The following is a 21,725-nucleotide window of genomic DNA, read 5'->3' on the forward strand; positions in this document are numbered from 1 at the left end:
GGAGGAGGTCCTGGCCTGGGCACTGGTGCCAGGTACACTCGTCAGCTGAGGTGGGAGAGGTGGGTCCGCTGGAACCCGCCTTCCCTGTTGTCCTATGTTTAGCAGTATTTTATGGCATTTTGGGTTAGTAACAAACAACACCATTCAAAATTAGTTGTAACAGCATGCATCAGTATTCCCATTAACCAAACACCCATGAATTCCGAACATTGAGCAGCAAGCATAATACATGCATATTTAGAACAACAGTGCACATTCCAACAGCATGCAGGGTTGATTAGTGGCAACAGGCCATCAGGTTTGGATATGTGAACAGGGCACATGCATCAACGTACATGCAGATATGTATAAACCAACAGGACAAATGTCCATGGGAATTAATTGTGAATACACATACCCAATTTAGTGTGGAATGGCATAATTTGTGAAAATAGGGTAGGGTGGAGAAATATTACATTAACAACTTAAACTACCTATACATATACTGTACATTCCTAGTAGATGTAGATATATATCCCCTACATGTATTAGTACAGTTTCCTGTATGTAACCTTAGGAATGTTGGTGATGGGGATGTTACTGCTACAGTAATATACATTCCATTTTTATTCATATATGTTCATATCTGGCTGTGTTCAGGTACAGCATCCTGCTACATTTGATTTATATGGGTCTAGACAACTGTGGATGTTCAACATTTTATACAACCATACTATTTCCATAATGCAAGGGCACAGCAACATATCCAATTTATGGGACGGACACAGTACATGTTCTGTATTTTATTTAACACATTACACTCTTTGGTTGTGGCTGTCTCATTCATTTCATAATGTAGTGACTGCAGTATACCTTTATTCCAGACTTATTACAGCTTTCTTGGTGGCTTCAAACTGTCTTTCTCACACTCTCTCAATTGTTTTATATTTACATTTCAGACTGGTACTTAATTCTAGGCTTTATTAACATGTATTACAGGTTTACAACAACCCTTTCCAGCTGACTCACTTATTTCATATGGCAAAATTTACAAGGATGTATTTGACACTTGTCTATCCTTTGTTGATTGATTACCACTCATTTTCTGGCTGCAGCAGTTATCTGATATTACAGTACAGGTGGACACTTCTATTTGAGACTTGTTTAATCTTTATTACTGAATTGCACAACACTATTTTTCAGGCTGCATCACTTATCTAATCTTACAATACTAGCAGAATCTTTCTTCTAGGCTTATTTGACCTTTATTACTGGGTTACAACACTGAACTCTTTTACAATCTGTCTCACTTATATTCTATGACAATACCAGCTAAATAATTACTAACCTGCCTGGTGGCGCAACCTCAGCAGCCTATCAGCATAGGCTCGCTGATTCGTGGAACAAACACCTGCAGCTGTAATATAAAGAAAGTAATATTGGAACATACGTCTCCATACTATAGGCTAGGATAGCATTTCTTACATACTTAATTACATGGATACTTACTCAGTAGTGGGGCGTTGGGCATTTGGTGGGCCTCCTGGATCCAACGGTTCAGTTGGTCCTCCTTCCGTCGCTTCAGGTCCGGATGGTGGTGATGGACCTGTTCACCAGTCCTTGGAATGCCTGTGGCACTGGTAAGATCATGTGCCAACTGGTTTCACGCCTCTGCCTTGTACGCACCCCAGTGAGCCTGGCCCTGCATGAGTTGTGCTTCATGATCATGGACTAGGAGCCAAACCATATATTTTGACTCCTCAACACCCCACCTTTGTGCTCTAAAGTGACTTCCCTCTCCTGCACCTGCCATTCTGACTGCAAATGGGTACCACAATCAGTTATGCTGTGAATTCCCGCCTATGGGGCTTATATATGCCAGTTTTCCCGCACTTATCTGTGATTGGCCATTTTGGATATTTATCAGCTTGAAAAAACCTGCTTTGTCATGCTTATATTTCCATTCATTCCTATATATATGCTAATACTACATTTCTCAGTACAACTGTCATGGCTTAGTGGTAAAGTACTTTGACTATGGTGCACAGTATCCCAGGTTCGACCCTGGGCATTGCTTTTTTATTTTACTACTGTCTAGACAGGCTAGGAGGTGTGTCTGTGTAAAGGCAGCTTTGATACAGCTTGCCCAATGTTGCCCGACGGTAAGCTGGTTGGTGTGCTGCGCAGCTTCGCGCAAACGGCTCATGCTGGGTAACGCATTATTTAGCTATGAGCACTCATATTACACTCGGTGCAGTGCTGCTGAACTACGGGCACTCATTTTAAGTGTGGTAAAGCACTGCTCAACTCCGGGCACTCATATTATACCTGTTAAAGTGCTGCTCACCTACGGGCACTCATATTAAGCTTGTTAAAGCGCTGCTCATCTATGGACACTCATATTACGCTTGTTAAAGCGCTGCTCACCTACGAGCACCCATATTCAGCTTGCTGAAGCCTTACTAAGCTATGGGCAATTCTGATCCTTTTTTTATATTTTATTATGTTGGATTTCTTCAAAAATACATGGCCCATTTCATTACATTTTATTTAAATTATAGTTATATATATATATATATATATATATATATATATATATATATATATATATATATATATATATATATATATATATATATATATATATATATATATATATATATATATATATATATATACATATATGTGTCAGGGGATTGTTTCATGCTTATTTAAATAAAAATGGAATATGATGTTGTGGGGGCTCGAACCGTGACTACCTCCTCTTTGGCCAATGTCTCTACGGCTACGCTATTGCTACTTGGCGTAATTTGCATATTTAGATCTTATATGCTTTTCAATGTCTGCTAACTGTGGCTGAGCAGAGGGCATACCCGCACAAACGAGCGCAACTACGGGCAAACATTTTGGACATTATAAAAAAAAAATTAAACTAATATTTTTACGTTTTACATTACAGTTGGGTTTATAGTCTGTGAGGGCATGTGGTGTTGTGTTCCTTGACATTTCTGCGGACTCGCTCCTGGGTGTTTACTTTCAGGACTCTGACTCTTCTGGGGGCATGTCTCTTTGCAGAACTCGGCATTTGGACACGCCCCCTACTTTCCTACATGGACCGTGTTAGCCTAGGGTACGATTCAGCATGCCCTCATGAATATGCATGGCATGCTGATGTCATACCGTTAGACTGCAGCCTCCGTGTAAGACATATTAACTCTTACACGGAGGTTTCGTGAATCCGGCCCAATGTTTCATGACAAGAAAAAGTGCAAAAAAGGAATGGCATGTTACCAAATGGACAGAACAAGAAAAAATGGAATTGGAAAACAAGATTTATTTATATGAATTATATTATTTATAGGAATTAAATAAGGTACTTCACCATGTTAATTTATAGCCAGTTTTAGGATCAGCTGGAATAGGATACCAGCTTTATAAAAATGTTACAGATTGGCAGCAAAAATACTTCATAAAAGTTATTAATGAGTGGTTAAATGAAGGTTTTATATATAAAGATTTATGCAGTGGTATATATTATATTTGTATGGGAAAGAGGAAGATAAAAATAAAATTTAAACCTGAAGACCTATTGCATAATGCAGATTATAAGTTTTTATGAATATAATTCAGATGAGAATGGAAGGTAAATTGAAAAGTATTATAGAAGATAGCATATATACTTTAAAGGGAAAACGGATGTCAGAAATTATTATTTATAGTGAGGGAAATCATAGATGACATTATAAACAGGACTGATAAGATCAATATCATGATAGGAGATTTAAATAAAGCTTTTGATATGGTACAACATGAACTTTTGTAGACAATTATGGAAAAGTAAAACATTAGTTAACAAATTAAGAATGTTTGTTGTTCTGTATATAATAAACATAGAGTAACAATTTTAGTGAATGGATGGTTAAGCAAAGAAATAGATATAAATAATGGCATACATCAGAGATGGCTTATGAGTAGTATATTATCTGCATTGGTTATGAATGTGTCAGAGATGTAAATTTGTATATGACAGATGCTACTTATAATACTACTGGAGATATAAAAATTCCAGCCGTCTTTACTTATGCAGATAATATTATATTATTATGTTAGTTACAAAAAATAAAGTCTGGATGGAAGAGGTTATATGTTGATAATAGGTATGACCTTAAATAAAGAAAAAAGTAAAGCATTGGATGATATGGTACAAATAGGAGTATATTTCTCGATGAAAAAAAAACTCTGTGTTAGGAATAAGATTTAGGGACAATTCATTTGCATGTTTAGCAAGTGTTTATATGTTGCCAATAATCTATGAAAAAGAAATACTACAAATATTTCTATTCTTTTATATGGGGTTCAAGATTGAATCCAGTGAAGAGAGTATTTTAAATGGAAAAGGAAGATGGATGTTTAGGATTAATAAACCCAATTGTTTATGCTACTTGTATGAATTTGTATAAAGTTTTGTTTTGGAATAAATGATACAAATAAAAAGTTGGTAGTAACTATACTAAAGTCCAAATATAAGCAGCACTGGGATATGTTAAACATTTAAAAGAGGAAAAGCATGCTTAAATGAAATAATGAGATGTTATCAGGAAAAAAATATGTATGGAAAATAAAAATTGATAAAACTCAAAATGAGAGGAAAGTGGGATATAAAATATCTTGATACACTATTATTATATTAATCTTTGGGGTGAGCTAGTGAGTGAAAAAGTTAAAGCTATACAAGTACGAAAAGCATGGTGTTATAAGTGAGTAGAATGTCAAGATTTTTTATGGAGATTAGTGATTAATAAATTACCAGTCAAGGGAAATATGCCATATAAAAAAATCAGTGAAAGAGTTTGTATATATTGTGGTAAAGATGAAACTACAGAATATATTTTCTTACAATGTATGTAAGCTGCAAAATTGTAGGAGAACTTGTATAAAGAAAGATTCTTTGATTTAGGAGATAAATGAAATAAATATGGATATGATTCTGTATGGATATTATAGACATACAAATAAGGAATGTTTTAGTAAAATAGATAAAAGATTATTTTATGTTGTATGGACCATTTGGAATGAAAGACTGCATGAAATCATGTTTAATGGTAAATGGAGACTAGCAGTCATTTTAAGAAAAATTAGATGGTATTGTGGAAAAAGTAGTGGGATTCAAATAAGGTTTAACATAATGAATGGTAAGATATCTAAGACTGTATGACAATAATAGAAAGGAATGGAAATTTGTGTACTATATAAATTTGTAAATATGTAAATATAAAAGTTTGTAAATTGTATTGTACATAATGTTTTTAAGTAAAGGACCCTTACTATTTTTATAAATGTTGTGGGGTCTTTTACATCCACTTGAGCTACCACCAGTTCAGGCAAATGGGGCCTTGGTTTAATGTCTGGGCTATATACATGTGCTGAAGGATCATTTAAAGTGGTGCACAAAGCTAAGGCTGCTGTTTCGCAAATTCTGAGCTTCAGCTATCTGTCATCAGATGGTGACTATAATAGAAACAGTCATATGCCCTGGAGTGAAGCAGAGTCATTTTAATAGTGATGCCTAAAGCGTCTCTATAATAAATGTACCCACTGGAAGCCTGTGCATGGTAAAGAAGAGTGAATAACAAGGTACCCAAAAACTGAACCCTGAGGCACTGCACTCCCCATATGGCAAGCAGATGATAATATGATACCAGATACCCCCCCTCAAGAATTGTCCAGAATGTCATAAGACAAACCACTCTAAGATGGTTACAGAGATACCACATCTATGTATCTTAAAATGTGCATTCAATGACTAATTGAACAATCTCATTAAAACAAGACTGTAATGTGACAATATTAACACCATACATTTTTCTGACATCCTTGCTAAGAAATTAAGATAGGCTCTATTCCCTGTTGTTCCTTATTAGGAATTCTGTTACTGTTAAAGCTGCTTAATTTGCTATTCTACAACTGGACACTGAACACTTGATTAATATCCTTTAAACAAAATTTTCACTGTGCCAACTCTGTTAGAAAGTTACCAGCATTCTAGCCCAGTTATGATTCTTTTCACTTATTATACAAGCAGTATAAATGCTGTTGCTATCTATTAATAGCTTAACTAAAGCTGACTTTGTTTTTTTTCTTTTTTTCATATTCTCTAGTGCATTCACCGTGACCTAGCTGCCAGAAATATTTTGGTGAGCAATGGACGAGTTGCTAAAATCTGTGATTTTGGACTAGCCAGAGACATAATGAATGATACTAACTATGTTGTCAAAGGCAATGTAAGTAATAATTTTCTATTAATATGCATATTCAAAAAGTTAGCATTGTTATTTTTGGGCTGCTTTTGACACAATGTCATACCATGAACAATGTTTCTACTATTTAGAATAAAGTACTTTTTTAACTACTGTCATATAGTGCAATGACTAAAGTGGCTGCAGCTTGGCAAAATCAGATGTAGTTAGAGGCCCATGGTGAAGTTTTGACCAGAATAGGATTGTTAGAGAAGAGGGAAAAACTCTTTTTCAGGTCCAGCTATTGGATGAGTTTTTCAGTGAGTTCTTCACTTTTACCCTGATTGCTTTCATCCAAATAACGTACTCTCTATATAATCTGTAAGTACTGGGGGAAACTTAAAAAACATGTGTGCACATGTGTGTTTGTGTATATGTGTGTGTGTGTGTGTCTGCTTGTGATTACGTGCATGTGTGTATTGTGTTTACATGTATGAGAATGTGTTTCAACAATATATTTTCAAAGATATGACATTTCTGTGATCCAACCTTTCAATATTATGAATTGAGTGAAATATTGTCAACAAAGATAAACAAAAAACAAAATTAATAAATTGTTCTACAGTTGTGTATATTTGTGTTTTGTTTGTGTGTGTGTGAGTGTGGGGGGGGTTAATGTAGGGGGTTACCCATGGCTGCTGTGGTTTAGCCATGAGGGGTGAAGCCAGAATAATAGATTCATAGGAAATACAAAGCAATTCAGTCTTGTGACAATTTACACGTTGCCAGTACCCACCTTAGGACCATACCTCCTCTTTCAAGTAAGCCTAGGTCAGTCAAGCCAGGGGTGAATTTGTACACATCCAATTAATTATTCACTTCCCATTTGAGGGAATATAATGAATCACACTGCTTAATTTGCAGAGAGCATCTATTTCAGAGGTAAGGAAGGAACTGTGTGATGAATCCATCTCTCCATCATGATTTATTTATATGCTGATGAAGATTTAGATCCCTACTTTTGATCTATATGAAACTTAATAAAACAACAGTGATTTAAGTCTTATGTGATAGCTTAGAGGTTTTTAAAGTTAATAATCTCATGTCTTTCCAGTTATTTGACATGTCTAGTGAGGTAGATTCTGAAGGTTAAGACAAAAAAATGAGAAAAAGTCTCTCTCATCAATTTGAATAGACAACTAAGAGGACTAATTATGCAAACAAAGGAACATTTGAGATTAAGATAGTGTCCCAGGACAAGGATGATCATAAGGTCTTCTTCAGCTATGTCTATTTCAGAGGTGAGGAAGGAACTGTGTGATGAATCCATCTCTCCATCATGATTTATTTATATGCTGATGAAGATTTCTATCCCTACTTTTGATCTATATGAAACTTAATAAAACAACAGTGATTTCAGTCTTATGTGATAGCTTAGAGGTTTTTAAAGTTAATAATCTCATGTCTTTCCAGTTATTTGACATGTCTAGTGAGGTAGATTCTGAAGGTTAAGACAAAAAAATGATAAAAAGTCTCTCTCATCAATTTGAATAGACAATTAAGAGGACTAATTATGCAAACAAAGGAACATTTGAGGTTAAGATAGTGTCCCAGGACAAGGATGATCATAAGGTCTTCTTCAGTTATGTCTAAAACCTCATGCACAGCACACAACAGTGTGCCGATCTGCTGCTAAACAGAGCCATGTTCATGGAACCAGGAGATATAGCAAATCATCTGCCTAACAAATTCAGCTCCAACTTCACCCCCATGCTCACTCCCAGCTAACCCCCAGGAAATACCATCTAACATACTCCTCCAATTATCACTAAGGAGCGGGTCTTAAAGGCTCTCTCTAAAGCCAAGAATACAGCTTCAGTTATAAGCAAAAAACACGGCAACAACCAGAAAGAGAACAAACCAAATGAGTGCACCAAAACTTTTACACTTTCATCTCTCTAACTTCATCAGAATGACTTCCAAGAAATGAAAATCATTATATACTCACACAGACCAATAAAAAGCTTGAACAGTTAACACTTCAATAAAATAAATTATTCATCATTTTATACAAAAAATTCTTAAATATACATAAAACTTGTGTGCACATCCTAACAACTATTTTATTTTAATCTTTTTTAATTTCTCCAAATCTTTTTGGTTTCTAATACTATGATGAGAATGGACCCCATTCCTAAGTCAAAGTACTTTTAAAGTTCATGAAATTAGTATTGTTTCAATCTTTGATGTCACTCAGAAGTGCTCTTTGCAGCACTCGCAATGTGCCCAGTAATGAGTCCTTCTGCAATTCGTATAGGGTTACATAGATTGGTAACATATCTAAATACGATTGTAAATTCTTTTTTATAAGACCCACTGCTCCAACTACTATTGGAACCATCTGGGTATCTTTCTTCCACATTGCTCTCATTTCTGCCTGCAGATCTTGATATTTTAGAACTTTGTATCTCTCTACATGCAAGACACTGTAGTCACTGGGTGTAGCAATTTCAATGATCAATGCTACTTTTGCCTTCTTTTCTTGGACCACTATATCCGGTTTTCTAGCATCTATCTTTTGAACTGTTGGTAATGGGTGATCCCATGTGATATAAACTTCATCATTTTCTATGATGCTTTGTGGCTTATGTTTGCAGTGTTTTTCAGCCACTTCAAAACCATAATGTTTACAGAATCCTCAGTGCAACAGTCTTGCCACATTATTATGCCTTTCAGTATACAGTCCTTCTGCCATTAATATGTCACACCCAGCAATGAGGTGTGCAACTGTTTCCAATTCGGTTTTACAAAACCTACATTTGTCTTTTTCTACAACATGTTCAATGGACTTTCTAAACCAGCATGTATGTAGCCCACTATCTTGGGCTGCCAATATTAACCTTTCATCTCTTGGTTTGAATTCGCCTCTCCTTAACCATTTCTGTGTTCGTTCCTAATTAACATGAGGGTCCTCCAGAAGATTTCTATACTTGGGAACTATATTTATGCTTTTTCCACATTTCTTGCCTTCTCATCTGGTCCTTCACCTTATATTCTTTCTTTTGTTTTTAGGCACATTCAGTTGCTGCCTGATTTGTATCTACTTCTGGTTTGATTTCTATTCCTGCTTGATGCTGATATGCTTCTGCTAAATTAAGCAGAGAAGTGATATTAGATTTATTCTCCTCATGTTTCAAGACTTTCATTACATTTGGGTCTTGTGAGGTCAGCAGATATGTGTGGAGTCGCATGATTGCAGATCTACACATGTAATCAATTTCAAGGAGGCCCATCCCTTCTCTGGAACGGGGAATATATAATCTTGGTATACACTGATTTTTATAAATCATTTGGTGAGCATGAAGCATCCTTCTTGTTTTCCTGTCTAATTTATCCAACATGTTTTGAGGCTAGTCAGTCACTACAAAACTGTAAGTTAGGACTGGAAGAGCAAATTAGTTTATAGCCTGAATGTTGTTCCTAGATGTCAGCACTGTTTTCAGAAATAATTTAAGTCTTCTAAAGTATCCCTTACTAAGTCTTATTCATGTTTATGCTTTATTGTTGATCCTTCATCAATTCCCAAATATTTATGCACTTGCTCTTGCCCAAGTTCTTTTATATCACATTCTTGTCCCAAACTGATGTTTTCCTGGTACTGCAGTTTTCCTGCTTTAAAGTTGATTTTGCACACTTATCAAGACCAAATGACATTCTTATTTCATCTGAAAAAGCTTTGACAACCTGTAGCTGTGCTTTTAGTTCCTGATCTGATGAGTTATACAGTTTTAAATCATCAACAAAGAAAAGATGAGAAGTCTTTACACTTTGTTGGTTTTATGAGCCAATTTGTAGCCATGGCCTAAGTTGTTAAGTAAACAGTTTAATGGGTTAATGGCAAGGCAGAATAGCAATGGTGACAGAGAGTCACCCTGGGATATCACCCTTTGAATTTTTATCTCTGGGATAATAATCTGTCCTTTATCGTGGCTTAATTGCAAAGTGGTTTGCCACTGTTTCATGGTCACTGTAATATAGTCGATCACTGTAGGGTATATCTTATACATTTTAAGCACTCTTTTATCCATGAATGTGGGATACTATCAAATGCTTTTTTGTAGTCAGTACATGCCATACTTACATTCTTCTCCTTTTTACAGTTCTCCACTATGACTTTATTTAACAACAAATGATACTTTGTTCCATATGTCTTTCTTTTATTGCCCTTTTGTTCTACTGCCATAACTGAGTTTTATTCTAAATGACTATAAACTCTGTCAGCATCAATTCCCCCAGTATAGTTTATACGTCATTGGAAGGCAAGTTATTGGTCTATAATTTTTAGGGTAGCTTGCAGATTCACTCTTAAGAAGGAGCATTATTTTGCCTGTTGTTAGCCAGGTTGGTGTCTGTTTGGGGTGCACATATAAATAGTTCTTACTCATGGCTAAATCCTCGTGCAAAGATGTTAATACTTTTAACCAAAAGTTAGGTACTGCATCTGAGACTGGGGTTTTCCAATTAGAGGCTTTTTTTAACTTTATCTCAATCTCTCTGGCTGTTACTTCATCCCATTTCATATCCTGCACCTTTAAACTTCTTATTCTTTCTTTTACTTCTGTCCATTTAGCATCTTTGTTATGGTCCACAGGATCTTCATAGATACTTCTCCAAAATGCATCTACTTCCTCCTTTTTTGTCAGTCTTTCAATTCTTTTTACCTTATTTCCCTATTCTCTATAAAACTTTTTTGGGGTCATCAATAAATTGCTTATTTTGTACTTTTCCTTTATATTTATCTGTGTATCTTCTAAGTTTTTCTGCTTATGATGAAATTTTTAGTTTATTTGCGATAGTGCATGACAGATCCTGGTCTGTTCTAATACTGTGCATTGCTTTAATCACATCTATCTTTCTCAGTATTTTTGTTGATCTATTCCCTCTTGTATAGTCTTCTAAGAGTGACACATCTTGTCTTAATTGCTTTATAGTTTTCTCTAGTCAATACCTCCATGATGGTATTCAAATTCTCCCCTTCCTTTCTCTCACTACTCTATGTTCTTGTGGTAGAACTTTATCAGTAATTAATTTAGCAGCAAAGTAATATATCCTGTTTACTTCTGTTATATCACATGGATCTCTATGGACAGTTCTAATTTCTGCATTCATTTGTTTTATCAGACTTCTGACGTTTTGGGTTTTATTGACCTTCTGCAGTCTATTTCTCTCATTGATCTTAATATGTCTATCTATGTTTATTAAATAAAGCAACTCTTCTCTTAGCTCCTTTTCGTCCAAACTGAGGGCACATCCACCATTTTCCATTTCCTGTGGGCTTTCTATAGAAAGTTCTATAGCATCTTCCTATAGCACCTTCTCTTCAATTTCATCCTGTACCATCTGTTGCTCTGTCATATGGGAACTCATTGGCCTATCACTCCTCAACACTGACTGCATCAGAGTTTCCACAGTTTCCTGTTCGTTTCCTTGCTGTCTAGCTTCAAGTGAATGTTTATACTGATTTTCTGTGGAAGGCTCCAAAATATCTTGATATGGCATCTGACCAAATGCTTCCTGTTCCACTGGTTTCCCCTTAATTTGGATATCCATTGCTCTATCCTGTTGTGGTGATTTCTGCATTCGATTTTCTACACTGAATCCTTCACTTTGCAGGTTCTTCATAACCTCAGTTTCTATTTCTTTAACTTCTTCATTACTAATCTCCTTTTCTACTTTTCCTCTTTGTCTGCTTATTTTTTGCATTGTAAAGTTTTCCATGTCCAGATTCCTTTGCCTTATTTCTCTTCAAATATATTTGGTGCTGCTCTTTTTGTATTGGTTAGTTTTGCTTTCTCCTTTGCATAAATATTACACCATATTAAATCTCTTTTTTCCTTCCCATGTCCATATTCCTCTTCAGATGTTTTATCTTCCTGTTTCTCCTTACTTCAGGGACTCACTCCATCATGCTGTGATATAACCTGTAATAGAACTTCTACATCAAATCCTTTACTTCGCAGGCACTCCATAACTTCATCTTCTGTTTTTTAACTTCTGCTTTACTAATCTTCTTTTGTACGTTCCATCTTTGTGATGTTATTTTTTATTGTAAAAGTTTTCATATCTGGATGCCTTTGTCTGTATTTCTCTTCGAATATCTTTGGGGCTGGCTTTTTTATATTGATTAATTTGGCTTTCTCCTTTGCATAAATATTGCACCATATCAAATCTCTCTTTCTTTCCCATGTCCATATTTCTTTTTTATATTGTTCAAATATCTCTAGGTTTTGTTGTTTATATTTTTACACTTCCTCAGATGCTTCTTTTTCCAAACAGATCAAAGTTTCTTGATGTATATACATTTTTTCACAAATCTGTTATATTAATGAATGCAAATATTAATTTGAAGCTTTTGACAGTTTTTCTTGCGGAAGTGTTTTTCTTTTCTCTAATTTCTCTCTTAATCATTTTGTATATCTTGTGTCTGGAAATTCTGGGCTTTTTGCATAATAGTAACAATACATAATTACTTTCTTATCCTCAATAGTCCACTCCATTGCCTTTATGACACTTGTTCGGCCTATCAGTTTTTGTGATTTTTGTGGACTGCTACTTCCTTCTACAACAGGGGACCCATCTTCCTTCTGGGCCTGACTTGGCCCCATTGTAGGAATGTTTCCCTATTTTGAGGATTCTACACTGTCATTTTTTCCAGTCCTGGCACCAGTGTGCCTACCTGGATTGGGCACTTTTTTATCCTGGGTCTTGCACACCCAGCTATCACTTTTAATTTTTGACCTACTTCTGTCCATGATATATGCTGTAAAAACACAGTCTATATATTAGTGTCACCTTGGTGAGATTTTGTGAAAACAGGGTTCACCTCGCAAAGGTACTCAACCAAGACTTGAGGATGAATTCAATTTCAGTACTACTCCTCTCCTTTGTTTTCTGACTTTTCATCTCTCCATTTGGACCCCTGTATATATGCAGTTTTCTATGTTTCAAAAAACATTTAATATTAATCATATCATTTAACATGGGATGTTTATCAGCCCCCAATTTCAACTGCCACAGAGTTTCTCTTTGCTCTAACAAGTTCTTAGAATCCCCAGCCTTATAATTTGCTAACACCTGCTCTACAATAGAAAAGAAAAAATGTATTGTTGACTGTGATGAAAGGAGATACTGCCAGCACTGCTAGCTGGAATTTTGCAAATAATTATATGTCATTTGTGAATATCAACATGATTTATATAAGATGCTTGTGTTGCAACTGTATTGGAGCTGTATGTCATGTGTATATCAAACTGGTTTGTATAGACATGTATTGAAAAGGTATTTTATAAAGTGTTTGTGTTTAAAATGTAACCACAGTGTGCCCTACTGGAAGAAAACAGAAATGTATATGCACTATTGTAACTATTTAAATGTATATATTTTAACAGTGGAAACTGAATACAGGGGTTTAACTTCAGTCCACCAAACTTTAGGAAAGTAGCTGAAAATAAATTACTTTATACGCTATGCAATAAAAGATGCTATCTTTCAGTTTTCGATGCAGCTAGAGACATAGAGTCTCTGCTGGGAAACTTTCTGTATTGTCTTTAGGGTGAACTAATTACTAGTCCTGAAAGCATGAAGGAATGCAATTGTTTTATGACTTCCAGCATCTGCCAAAGATCTGAGATCTATGCATTTTTACAGGTAGATGCTAAATACTGCCAGATTTCAGCAGTGGAGGTTTCACCTGGGAACTAGGATTCAGATGACAAGAAATTATGTCATCCTGCAAGCTATCCCAGCAGTAATATCTGGGATACTAATTTGAGAAGTCCCTTACTGAGCAGAAGGGGGCATAGGTAGTAAACCTGTGCCAGCCTTTCCCAGGTGTGTATTTGTAAATCAAACCTCAAAGAGTGTGTGTGTGTGTCAGCTACTTGGGCAGGGACACGAAGCACTGGTTGGACAAATAGGGTGCTGGAGGTTTTGGCTTGGTCACTCAGCTGAGATTTCAACTCTAATAGCTGTGCCAGTGGGGAGTCTTATTGGGAATCTGGAAGAAGAGGGAGAAACCAGGCCCAGACTGACTGTGATATCTGTGTGCTCTTAAGGGAAATTGCACTTGATGCAGAGAGCTGCTTCTGGAAATACTATATATGTACCTGTAATCCTTCCAGTGTACATCACCCACTGATACCAGTGGTGAGGATTGGGGCTCCTTGATTATAGGTCCAGTGGTGGGTCATTGCATTGACATTCAGTGGTGCGTCTATAAAGTGCATTTTCTTATCTTTTTTTTTAAAAACTATAAATATGTTCCTTTATTCATTCTTGTAACTTTCTAGTTGTCATCCCTATATAACATTCACTACACCCCGAACAGTTACTTATATAAACAACCTCTATAGTTTTGCAACAAAATCTTCCTGGTACCATCAATGTATAAGATAATTTATCTAAATAAATATATGGTCCTTATAAAATATAACAAAAAACATTACATTCACCACATTTATACATCCCTTTACACACTTAGTGACAAAATGTTGGTGGTATAATTTTAGTATTATATTTCTGTAATAAGACCTTCATATTAACATTATTTTTGTAAACAAAATGGGACGGCCTTTCTAATAATTTTATATAATTCCTTATTTCCTTCTAAAATCGTCCAATTCTTTTTTATTATAGAGTGTATAGCCTATCAACTGCCATGTCCAAACTACAAAATGTATTTTTGTACTCTCCTATATTTTCATAAAATCTTTCCTTTTTTTATACTAATAAAAGATTCTTTAAGGATTGGTGGAAACAACAAACTTCTTTTGGCCACTATTTCATTTTGAATTTCCATTAGAAACTCCTTCTTATAATATCTAACCAGAAATGAATTAGTAATAAAATCCAGCTCTTCCCTAAATTTCAAATCATCAGATGTCATTCTACTTGCTCTAATAAATTGTCCTCTAGGCAAATTATTTTTTCATAAACTGCAGGTGATTGCTTCTCTGATGTAAATAATTATTAGAAAAAGCATCTTTCCTATGAATGGAACTTTCAAATTATTCTAATTCTCGGTTCCATTCATAGCAACATCTAAAAAATTCACTCAGGAACCTTGCTCACCCAAAGAGAGCTTCAAAAATTCTAACTTTTGGTTAATTAAATCTAATAACTTAAAACTTTCTTCTATGGAACCTTCAATCACAAAAAATAATTTATCTACAAACCGTCTGTAATATATTATATTCACTATATTCCAGATAGACCTTAAAGTCAAATGTTTCCACCATCACAATACTACATTAGTGAATGAGGGGGTTGATGGAGACCCCATCACAACCTCCTTCTTCTGTTTTTAAAACTTATTAATAAAAATAAAATAATTATTGTCAAGTAAAACTTCCAGCAATGTACAGTAGAAATTAATATTTTGACTAGATAAACTAGTAAAACTATTTACATACTCTATAACATATTCAATTCCTAAATCATGAGGAATAGCAGTAAACAAAGAACAATGTAACAATATCAATAGTACACATACAATTCTTTTCAGGGCTGTACTTATAATTGGAATTAAAATTCCTAAATTCCTAAATTTGTCCAAACAATCCCAGGAATCCTTAATAAAAGAAAGTAATTGTTAAAATACTGGATTAAGTATTGCATCTACAAATAAAGAGATTCCTTTGGTTATATAATTAGGAGCTGACACGATTGGTCTAAAAGGGGGGAGGGTTGCATGGATCTTTGAGGATCTTAGGAATTCCAAATAATATTCCTACCTTAAGATAGTAAATTTTACAAAATGTATACAGTTCCAGATCTAAAAGGCCTTTAGCAAGGCTATCATATAAGAATATATTCTTTTAAAGCAGTCCTGTATTTCAACTGCTTCTACTACTGTATATTCCTCCTAATTATCCAGCATTTTTTCTACACAAATTTTGTACATTTCTTGATCCATTAAAACCAGGCCACTCCCCTTGTCAGCTTTTATAACTCTTAAATTCTTATTATCCGATAGTTCCTTTAAAGCTTTCTTCTCATTTTGATTTAAATTGAAAAAACATTTTTCATTTTTTTGCTAACAAAGTTCTTATATCCCTTTCACACACACATTCAAACACTCTCAAAGCATGCATCAACATCAGATTATAAATAGATGGCTTAATATATGTATGTTTGGGCATGTTAACATTTCCCAAGGCATAGTTTAAATTAAGTTTATGTGCAAACTGCTTTAAGTTCAAAAGAGTATGGGAGACATCAGTGTGTCTCGCTGGCACAAAAGTAAGTCCAAGCTGTAACAGTTTTATATGTATTGGTGTTAAAACCAATCTGCACAAGTTGAATATCTTACTGTTATAGTTTTCTAATTGTCTATTGATGATTCAGACTGGTTCCTTCCCCACATTCTCATAGTCTGATTCTGCTGCAATCTCTTGTCTTTTTTGGGTAAAAAAAACTTTAAATCTTGCTCCTTGATTTTAAATTACATTAGGTTGGGGGAAGTGTATGGTAAGTCTTGAATTTCACTACTCATTTTTCACTGGAAAGCCATACATTCTTCCTGATTAGCTTTTAAACCTTCGGAAGTGACATGATGCTGTGTTGACTCTTCTCTGAATTCCAATTGGTGATACAGTTTAAAGGAGCTACATTCTTTAAAACTGGTGTCACCCTTTGAAAATTTATGCTGACTTGCTTTGAAGGCAGGATCGAAAAATGCATATGCAGTATTACTTTCACACTCATCAATGTCTCTCTGTAATTTTTTACTTTTTCATAATGTAATACTCTTTTCAAAGTACTCTGTTTGTTTATTGTAATATTCTTTCAACCTTGATGTTTTAAGCAACAATGTTTGTATTTGTTGATCTACTCAGCAAATGTTTTTCTTAACCATATTCATTTTCTTCATATTGTTCTTGATTAATAACTTCAAAAACTCCACACCTGTATTGTAGAAAAACTCAGAATGGTATAAAACAGATCATTAACGGAGATACCATTTGGACACTTAAAGAACTGGAGCACCTTTAATGATCTTTAACCAGACACAGCATTAGAAGCACTTATTTTCTATATCACGAGATCTGTACTTTTTTAATAACTTTTCCAGTTCTCTATAGGGCTCCCTTAATTCAGTTTTGATACTGTCATTATTTTTGATTAATCTGATGCCATCAAATGAATCATAATTCAAGTTTAAGATGGAAGCAAGTCGACATCTGCGCTACATAGAGTCACTTTAAACAATTAACATCAATTACTGTTGCCCGGTCATCATCAGAACTTCCAGATTCTTTTTTCCTTGCCCAAAGTTTAGTTTGTTTGTTAACCATCTAAAGCAATGATTTCTGCATCTTGCCCATAGAATCCAATAAAACTTGCAACATACTATACACTAAAGAATTTGGTGTGGAATGAACAGTCAATTCCAGTAACTCATCTCTTGCTGCATTAGCCATCGATACTGCAGTAAAAATGACCAAAATAAACCAAAACAATTCCAAAGGACCCAACAGTGGCTTATAACTTACAAATATAACCAAAAAAAAAAAACGCTTGGCAACAACCAGCAAGAGAACAAACCAAATCAGCGCACCAAAACTATTTTATGTTTTCGCCTCTCTGACTTCATCAGAATGATATCCAAAAAATAAAAAAACTTATATACTCACACAAAACAATAAAAAAGCTTAAACAATTACACTTCAGTATAATAAATTATTCATTAATTTATATAAAGAAGATCTTAACTATACATAAAAACTTGTATGCACATCCTAACAACTGTTTTATTTTACTATATCCAGTTTTCTATGTTTTAGAAACATTTAATATTAATCATATAATTTAATCTGGGACGTTTATCAGCTGACAAGTTCAACTGCCACAGAGTTTCTCTTTGCTCTAACAAGTTCTTAAAATCCCCACCCTATAATCTGCTAACACCTGCTCTACAATAGAAAACAATGTTTTTTTTGTATTGTTGGCATTTAGTGGTGTGTCAGCAAAATGCAAAAAAACAAATTGACATATACCAAGTCTGAGATGGCCATTTCCTGGAATATTCCCTGTTCTCTAAAGTATGGTGATCTTACAGGTGGTTGTTGTTGTGTCTTTTGGCTTTTCCCAGTTAGGGGTCGCCACAGCGGAACTCCGATCTGCTAATGATTGGCAGTAGATTTTTATGTGCCGAGTTGCCAGCCCTGACGCACAACCTTCAACAAAGGTACGCCCATTCATGCATGTCTCCACACAGAAGAAGCTCTAGCTGAGAATTGAACAGGACAATGTTTTACTGTGAGGCGACAATGCTACCGCAGCACCACCACCGCTATGGTGATCTTACAGTTGGTATATATATATATATATATATATATATATATATATATATATATATATATATATATATATATATATATATAACACCAACCTAGGTCCAGCACTTGCTATCACTTCCAAACTGGAAAATAACCAAAGAAGCCAAGTTGGATATACAGGCTTTATTCTGCCTCACAGTCTGCCCCACAGACCGGTTTCGCTTACACAAAGCATCATCAGTGTGTCATACAATAGCGCCAGTACGAACTTTTATAAAGCATCTCTCCTTCAGCTTCTTAAAGGAGCCAATTCCACTTAGAAAACACAACAAATCAGCACATACACAGAGTTCCAACAGCTATTAACAACAATAGATAACGTATGACATTTTGCCTGAAAAATTCTCTAAACAACCTCAAAAACATAGGCACTTTGTTATAAATATATAAAAGTGACCATGTTATTAAGAAATTGCAACTATACATTTAATTAATAGCAACTAACAATACTGCTACATGTTATCACTAAATGTTCCCATTCCTAATTGTCATAAGACTTATTAGTCTAACTAACCAACCTAATACCGTATCCCTATCTTGTAAATAGGTGTATTAAATGAACAATATTTATATGTTTCTGTAAAACACAATCATATACAGAGGGGAACTCTTTACCAGTGCTCATTCAAGCCTGGCTTGAACAATGCCCCTAAATTAATTATCCATCTACGTTCTTTAATGGTTAGAATATTGTGTTTATCTTGCTCCCTAGTGATACTATCCGCAACCTTATCTATCCCTACAAAAACAAAGTGAGCTTGAGAATGTTGTAAAATATGTTTGTATAATGCACTTCTATTCCTTTTACATTTGATATCACTAATGTGAATAGCTACCCTTTGCTTTAATTTACAGGACGTCTGTCCTATATAAAAAGCGCCACATTGGCATATTGCCATATAAATTACCCAAGGTGTAGTGCATGTCACTAAACATTCAATATCATACACTTTGCTAGTATTAATAGATGTAAAGGATGTAGTTTTCGACATCAACTTGCAGTATTTACAGTGCCCACAGTATGTACTTCCTTTGGATTGTGAATCCTTGTCACTCATCGTTGCTCCCTTCTTATAGGTTGACATAAATTGTCCTATGGATTTACCTTTTCTATATCCAAATTGGCATTTATCTCCCAAAATAGTGGACAAAAATGGATCATTAAGTAATATGGTCCAATATTTATCCACCATTTGTTTAATTTTATATGTATTTGTTGCATATGTGGTTATAAACCTAATTGCAGTAGGTTTTCCCTTCATCCTATCTTTTTGTTGTGTTAACATATCATTCCTATCCGTTTTTTGTATTTTACTTTTTGCCTCTTCAATATTATTAAGTTGGTATCCCCTAGCCCCAAATCTATTATATAAATCCTGTTCATATTTAACATATTCTCCTGTAGTTGAACATATTCTTTTTATTCTTTGAAACTGTGCCTTGGGTATATTGTTAATTATATGTGGGGGATGGCAGCTATGGGCATGTAAAATTGAATTCTTAGAGAAAGGTTTCCGATGTAAAGTTGTGGCTATAGTGCCATCTAATAACTTGGTTACGTTCACATCCAAAAAATCTACTTTGAACAAATCAAGTTGCCCTGTAAAGATAATCCCATGTTCATTGGAATTCAAGTATTTTTTAAAACTCTCCCATTCTGTCCGATCCCCATCCCACACTACCCAACAGTCGTCTAAATATCGACGCCACATTGTCAACTGTCCTAAATAGGGGAAATGTTTGGTATAAATGTAACATTCCTCCAGGTAGCCCATAAACAGGTCTGCATATGTGGGAGCAAACATAGCTCCCATCGCTGTCCCTTTTACCTGTAGATACCAGTTACTATTATACTTAAAGGCATTGTGTTCCAGAACCAACTTCAATAGTGAGAGCAGAAACTCCATTTCAGATGGCTTATATACACCTGATCTATTCATCCAGTATTTTACTGCCTCTATACCAGCCTCATGTGGAATGCTGGTATAGAGCGATTGAACATCTAGTGTTCCTATTAGACTACTTGTAGATATCTGAAGATCATCCATCAACAATAAAAATTCTGTTGTATTTTTTATTCTAGCTCTCACTAATGTTAGTAAAGATTTAAGTTTGAATTCCAAATATTCAGACAGTGGTTCTGTTATGGAACCTCTTCCTGCCACTATAGGTCTACCTGGAGGAATATTTAGGGTTTTATGTATTTTAGGGACCAAATAAAAATATTGAGAGGTAGGACTGTCCACTTTGAGTTGTTGTGCTACTTCCTCACTTATCACTTGTTCTTGTACTGCTTTTAAAAGATATTCATCTATTGTAGATTTAAACCCAATAGTAGGGTCTATTAAGAGGGGACTGTAAAAAATTGGATCCCCTAGTTGTTTATTAGCCTCTGCTTCATAGTCGCTTTTATCCCAAATTACAGTCTCTCCCCCTTTATCTGCCTTGGCTATAACCATTGTTGTATTTTTAGCCAACCTGGTCATAGCTGTATATTCCTCCTTAGACAAATTGTGTTCAGTATTTATAAATATCTCTCCCTGTTTAGTTTGCAGTTCTTTCATTATTAGCTGTTCAAAAATTTTAACATTGTTATTGTATACTGGCTGAAAGTCAGTTTTTTTAAATTTAAAACTACTTTCAGTTTTTATAAATGCAGTTTCAGTCTGATTAGCAAAACAACACTTTAAATTCAATATTCGTGTAAACTGTTTTATATCTCTCACAGTATCAAAATGAGACAAGTAAAATGAAGGCACATAGTTTAATCCTTTGTTTAGTACTTTTAATTCACTAGAACCAACACTTTGTTTTGTTAAATTCACTACTAGCTGGTTAATATCAGATATATCGCCCCCAGTTTGGGATTCTAGTGTCCGTGAAACCAAGTCTGCAGGGCCTTCATTTGAAGTCAGTCTCTCACATCCAGGTCGCCTCTTATGTTTGCGACCCCCCCCCCCCTCCTAAAGGGGATTTGGTTTTTTTAGAAGCTGGTAATTCAGGTGATAGAATATTACTTGGTTCATATTCAGGTTCCGTGTCAGTATTGGAACAACCCGAAGAACCTTCTGAAGTACTATAAATGGTCTTCTGTTGTCGTAAAATAGACTTC

The 21,725-nt window shown here is 34.9% G+C and overlaps 1 protein-coding gene across 1 annotated transcript in view; it reads left to right on the forward strand.

Annotated features, from left to right (window-relative positions):
• Nucleotides 1-21,725, forward strand: part of LOC122800812 (macrophage colony-stimulating factor 1 receptor-like) — an 875,741-nt gene that overhangs the window by 681,249 nt on the left and 172,767 nt on the right. Inside the window, exon 16 of the mRNA XM_044070092.1 lies at nt 6,138-6,260. Coding sequence (XP_043926027.1) covers nt 6,138-6,260 — 123 coding nt within the window. The remainder of the gene's footprint in view (nt 1-6,137; nt 6,261-21,725) is intronic.

Source organism: Protopterus annectens, chromosome 4.part1, assembly GCF_019279795.1.
Source record: "Protopterus annectens isolate FY-2018-M chromosome 4.part1, PAN1.0, whole genome shotgun sequence".
NCBI classification, from domain to species: domain Eukaryota; kingdom Metazoa; phylum Chordata; order Ceratodontiformes; family Protopteridae; genus Protopterus; species Protopterus annectens.